The sequence below is a fragment of the Caenorhabditis remanei genome, chromosome I (genome assembly GCF_010183535.1).
Source record: "Caenorhabditis remanei strain PX506 chromosome I, whole genome shotgun sequence".
NCBI classification, from domain to species: domain Eukaryota; kingdom Metazoa; phylum Nematoda; class Chromadorea; order Rhabditida; family Rhabditidae; genus Caenorhabditis; species Caenorhabditis remanei.
Genome location: NC_071328.1, coordinates 7363474 through 7370003, shown reverse-complemented (window position 1 = coordinate 7370003; position 6530 = coordinate 7363474). Strand labels below are relative to the sequence as shown.

Sequence of the window (6530 nt, the reverse complement as noted above, 5' to 3'; positions counted from 1 at the left end):
TACACTGAACGACTGAAATGAGAGAAGGATATAGTCTTGGTATGATTGGAATATAGAAAGGGCATTTAGAGAAAACTACAGGTATTCCCGGAAGACTATTCTAGAAGTTATACGAAGATAGTCTGAGAAAAAATAGTAAAACCTCAATACGCTAAAAAAAGGATCATAACTAACAGATTATCTGTATAAAATAATGGTATTTATTCAGTTTTTTGAAACAAAGTATTTTGGAAAATAATGTTTCATTTTCTGATATTTCAGATGGATGATTCAATGATTAAACCGTTTTTATTTGTCTCTTGTTTTCATTACGGTTTCGAATAACTCGATCGGCGTAGTGATGACGGATTAAACTTGCACACATGGTTCTTTATGTTTTTTTCACGAGTGATCATACATCGGAAAACTAGTTAGCATGTTCGGAGTAGTGAATCATGAAGAGGGACGGAGATGCTCTTTCGGACAACGGGTCACATTGTTCTAATGCAAAGTTTTTTTTATACTTTGTTCCATACTGTTGTATAATTAATTAATATACCGTGCTAATCGGAGTTCCAGAAACCCGATTAGATCGTTATCTCTCTGTATTTAAGCTGGAGGTTTTCCCCGTACAACGGTTCAGTCTGATAGTGAGTTCTATAAACAAAGGCTCTTATAAATCACTTCGCTTCACTCTTTGACCCACAAGAACACAACACATGCAAACCTTTGTATTTGTCTCCAGCTGTTCATATGCAATTATTCATTTTTCTGAAAAAGAAGAGAAAAGAGTTACAAATGTGTGCTTTAAAAGTTCATCAGAATAATCAAAAAATCAACATACTTGATACCAAAAAAGTTCACAAAAAAACTTTGAAAATGCTAGTTTGAAAGAAACCTCGTGTTTAATGCAATTGATGATGGTCAGATGGAAGTTGGGGCTCGAATGACTTTTTAGAATCGATAGAAGCTGCAAGTGATATGCTTCCAGCCAAATCTATACTAAATCTTCTCTGCTCAAAACAAATGACCATTCAGGTTTGCCCGTTTTCGAAAAAGTACACGTTTTAGATTGACTTAGAGGGTTCCCCCAAATAAATGGAAAGTTATCACAAAGAAATCACAAATAATTTTTTGAAAAACTAACTAAACATTTTAAAAATTAAACGAGAAGTTCATTTCTGATACAAACTATTTTCCTGTATATACTCGATGACTTCGTCCGTTGTTGCATATTTTATAGACTTTTTCGCTGAAATCGCAGCTCGTAGACGTGTTGAACTGACAGCACTCGGACATACTTCATCAGAAATAAATTGGATTTTCCCAGAAATTTCAGAGAATCCGGGCATCGAATCTAAAGTATTCAAAGGCGTTGATCCATCTCTTGTTAACACTATCAATCCGAAATCCACTATTATTTTCAGAATATCACTTGGATTCCATAAATTTGATCCATCTGGAAGAATTCGAGGAAATGTATCCACAAAATCTCCACCTGCTACTAGCATCAATCCAACGTCCGATCCGAACTTTTTCTGAAAGGTAAAAAAATGTTTATAGAGAAAATTACTGTTTTTTTCGTTAAAATTTTTTTAATTGACTAAAACCGTATTTTGGCAGAGCATTCTGCGATTTCAACTTTTATTGCAAATTCGAATTTTCTTCCGATAGTTTTTTTTTTAGTTATTCTGATAAATTTTTGAATTTTGTCATCTCGCTTACCTGTATTCGTTCTCTATGATACTTCAATACATCGATCGTCCGTGTCCACGTGGGACGAGTACATTCCCAATCATCAGCTCTTATCCAATCGGAAGTTTTCGTAGCTGCTCTTACCATTTCTATTCTATAAACAAAATTAATTTTTAAATTTAAATAATATTTTCAAGAACAAAACATATTGAAACTGTAGTTTTACATCAAAATATCAGTTCCAGTCAAAAAACATGAATACTTACCGATATTTGGATTTTATCAATGTAGGCTTATTATTATAAGAATCAGCGACAGGACTCATTATTCCTTCGACAACATGGGTATCGATGGCCTCTAAATGTGATCGGGCGGTCTGAAAACTTTTTTATGTTTTGATTGTTTGAATTGAATTACCTCTAACATCCTCAAATGTGCAATGGTTGGTGGATTAAATGACCCAACGGCAATAAGAGCGACGCGTTTCATTTTGAAACAAAAATTAGACTTGAAGCTATTTTATGCTACGGATTCGACTCCTATTGCCTGAAAAAATGAAATAAGTTGGGTGAAAAGACGTTGTTAAATTCAGCGAAGCGAGGTAATATTGATGTGCGAGAGAGAAAAAATGGGAAAAATATAGAGAGAAAAGCAATAAGAGAATGAAATTAGGTGCAGAATGTTGCCTTGCTTTTTGTCTTGTTTGTATATATTTCTGGTCTGTTTAGATCAATGAAAAAAACAACAAAAAAAACTTTTCTTGAAATATTCTTCGAAGTTTTATAAAGCAGTTTTGTAGCTAAAAGTAAGTTGACGAATTTCAGATTTTGCTGTTTCGTGCATTATTTGTTTTTAAGTTTAGTGGAAACAAGTTTTCGGAAATACTTCGTTTTCGGTGCTAAATTCATGTAAATAAAATTCACATACTTGTCACGGGCCGGGCCGGGCCGGGCCGATTTCCAAATTTTCACCGGCCCTTCCCGGCCCGGCCCGGTCACCCTGGTCGGCCCGGCCCGGCCCTGGCCCGGCCCGGTCGGCCCGGGTGAAGCTACTTTTTTTTCGAAAAACATGTTTTTTCAGCGTTAATTTTTGAAAAAGTGGTTTTTGGGGCATTTTCTTCAAAAATTCGACTAAATTGATGATTTTATTAGTTCTACAGTGAATTTAGTGATAAAAAGTACTTGAAAATTATTTTTAGGATGCAAAAATTTAAAAAAAATTTTCCACCCGGGCCGACCGGGCCGGGCCGGGCCGGCAAAATTTTTCCTCGGCCCGGCGGGCCGGCCCGTCAAATGACAAGTATGAAAATTCACAATATAGTCGAAGAAACTGAAATATGAAAATAATCGATGGACGCATAACCCAAAACTTCAACCGAGTCTCGCTAGGAATTATGGATTACTGTAGGTAGCCAAATTTGCCGGTTACCTTGATTTCATAAATTTTGCTTTTTTTTAAAGCTTTTTTTAATATCCGACCAGGTTAATAAACGAATTCAATGATTTTAGAATTACTGGGAAATAAAAATTGAGAATTACGATGTGGGAAATCTTAGTAGAGAATCAGGCAAGTCCCGACCAGAATTCATCAAATATTTATGGAACAAGTCACTAAATTTCACGAAAATCTCACCTAGTGGACCTGCCAGCAAAGGTCACTCAAGTTCGAATGAGCTGTTCTTGATCTCCAGAGATAGGCGCGTTTCATCCTTCTATTTTTTTCTCTCACAACATCCGAGAATTTCTATTTTTCGAAATGCGCGCGCAAAGACATAGAAAGTAGAAAAGCCCCTTCTTTCTCCCAGTCTCCATCCATTTTTGTCTGATTGTCTGCGGCGCCACGCAAACGTTGGATACTCAGCCGGTCACCACCCCACTAGGTACGCAGCCAATTTGGCCGGCCCCCTCGAGAGGAAGCCGTTGGACAGGGGTGTGTGTCATAGGCGCAAATATTTCTCTCACTTTTTTTTTTGGTTTTATCGATTTTCGATCCGGGCGATTTCCGGTCTCCAATGCTTTTTTTTTGAAATTAGTGAACTTCTTTCTAGACATTCTTTTTTCTAATAAATCATGCTAAACATGTTGTAACCTTTGGGATGATTCATAGAGACTGTAGATAAGAAGCAAATTGATAGAATAGAAACTAATCGGAGGACAGAAACCCGTATTTCTTCATCTATTTCATCACAATTCTTCGTTTTCGTGTTGATCGATACAATTGTTTACTATAGACCGCAGACACTTCAATTTCGTTGTCTCTCTGCCAACTAATAGTGAGTTCTCTAGAAATTTCCAAAGTTTGGATGTGGGGTTTTGGTAGATTTTCGTTTTAAAACACAACCTTCCGAATACAATCTATGTGGATTCCTGAAACTCGCTGTAAATGCAAAGTGAAAACTTTCGATCATATCAACTCTGTAGCGAAACTATGTTATATGCTTACATTCTCATCATTGCTCATAGCAAAACCTGAAAAGTCTATATTCAAGCCGATAAGCTCCTCTTTCCGTGCTGGCGTTCTTTGAACTTTAGCTTATCTCTTGTTTTATCCGCTTTGTTAAATATGTTTTCCAACGGAAACTTTCCCGGAAATTAATATTCATTCTGAATAGTTTCATTTTTGATCGGATTTGATGCTACATAGTGAAGAAATCGTTTTCCTTTCCAATGTCATTTTTTCTGTTGTTTTCTAGTAGTTTTCCTGAAATTTAATCTAAAACCTATCCTTTTCCAGAAAAGATGGCCGCCCGAAATGCAGGAGGAGCAGCTCGCCCTGGCGGACCAAATAGGACGTGCCAATTCAAGCTTGTTCTTCTTGGAGAAAGTGCTGTCGGTAAGTAATGACAAATATGAATACGAATAAGGGGTAGCAATCTTTCCATATCAGATGACAAGAACTTCTAAAAATCGGATTAACGAATGATGCGAATTTTTAATCAATTTTTCGTATTATTCCCCGTAGAATATTAATTTTTCCTTTGAAGAGTGCTTCATTCAATAATTCTCTCAAGTGATCAGCTTTTTAGTCACTTCCAAGCAATATTATCACAAAGATGATTCACTGCCTACTGTTCAATTTCACATTTTCCTAAAATTTCGTCAAAAGGCAATGTTTATTCAGATGCTCTGTCCGATTCCATGTTCTGAACACATTGAACGATGACAGTGATCAGAAAAATGTTGTCAAAAAATAGACTACGAAGAATCTGAGCTTCTGAAAAAAATAAAATTATTCTAAAATGTTCAGATAAACATTTACTGAAGCTGGAGGAAGGTGGTCTGAAATCCTGCCTGTCTCATGCATATTTTCTTCAAATTTCCACCTGTTTTTGTTCTAAATTTTTGATTTTTTGTGAATGTTTGAAACATACTTTCATTGCTCTCTCTTCACCTCCTCCAAATTGTTTATTTGTTTTGTGTTTATCGTTTCAATCGAAATATGAAATAAGAGGGGTCATCTGATAGTATTGAGTAAACCGAGTATGACGTATTCATATGACTCTAAACACCCGAGAACATTCTCTTCTTTTTCAGGCAAATCGTCACTGGTTTTGCGATTCGTCAAGGGACAATTCCACGAGTATCAGGAGTCAACTATTGGAGCCGCTTTTCTCACTCAAACTGTACGAATCAGAAATTCTCTCTAAGTTTTTACCAGAAAAATCAGACTGAAAAGTTTCGTAAAAGATTTCTATAATTTTCAGGTGTGCCTTGACGATGCGACGATCAAATTCGAAATTTGGGATACCGCAGGACAAGAAAGATATCATTCGTTGGCTCCAATGTACTATCGAGGAGCTCAGGCAGCCATCGTTGTCTACGATATCACCAATCAAGAGTCATTCCAAAAAGCGAAAAATTGGGTGAAAGAATTGCAGCGACAAGCATCTCCAAATATTGTGATGGCTTTGGCTGGAAACAAGGCTGATGTTGCGAACAAGAGGACTGTTGAATATGAAGAAGCTAATGCATACGCTGAGGATAATGCTCTTCTTTTCATGGAGACCTCTGCCAAGGTAAGTTCCTTGATTCTTGTTGTAATACTAATGTTGTGATCCAGGTTTTCCCAAAAGTTATCACAATTTCTATTTAAACTCAGATACAAACTGATTATATCCGCATCTTCCAGACCTCGATGAACGTGAATGACATTTTCATGGCGATAGCGAAGAAGTTGCCGATTGGCCCAGCTCAGGGTGAACCAACTGGAACTGTCGATATGAATCAACCACAACAACAGCAAAAGGGTTCATGCTGTAAATAAATTGACACGATTCCCTCTCATCTTCTATTCCATTTCCCTCTCAATCCCTCTTCTTGTGTCCTATATCTGAATCCGTCGCCTGTGATCGTCGTCGTTTTGTCTCTCTTTTCTCTTCTCACGTCTTCTCCATAATTATGGAATTTTTTTTCCAAATTTTGGTTTTCAGTAACTTCCACTCTAAATTTTGAACAATTCAGCAGATTTATATATTTTATTTATTCACTCTAACCAGTTCACATTTTCTTTTTTTGTATATTTCTGACTAATTGCTTAAATTTTTTGAAATTTTCAGAGCCAGTGATTGAGCTTGCACAATTTCCCTCCAACTAAAAATATTGCTTTTCTGCTGAACAATTTTCCCCGTATTATTAATTGCTTCCAGTCCCCTCGAATCCCCGCCACAATGTTTCTAGTACGTTTCCCAAAAATCCCGAAGAGTTTTTTTTTTCAATTTTCACTTTATTCGCACCCGTCTCTCTCTCTTTTCCCGTTTACGTATATTCCAAGATATAAAAATTAAAAATAAATTCATGTTTATTGCAACGAAAAACAAATTATCTTCCTTCCTTATTATCCACGATACGTTCAGGATC

At 36.4% G+C, this 6530-nt stretch overlaps 1 protein-coding gene across 1 annotated transcript; it reads right to left on the bottom strand.

The window, feature by feature from the left end:
- Positions 1–1154: 1154 nt before the first annotated feature.
- Positions 1155–4134, bottom strand: GCK72_001408 (uncharacterized protein; the record flags this gene model as incomplete). The annotated part of the gene is made up of 4 exons (XM_053722952.1): positions 1155–1517; positions 1705–1828; positions 1941–2050; positions 4117–4134. The coding sequence occupies 4 exons, from the start codon at positions 4132–4134 to the stop codon at positions 1155–1157; spliced, it is 615 nt and encodes a 204-aa protein (XP_053591597.1).
- Between the last annotated feature and the right edge of the window lie 2396 nt (positions 4135–6530).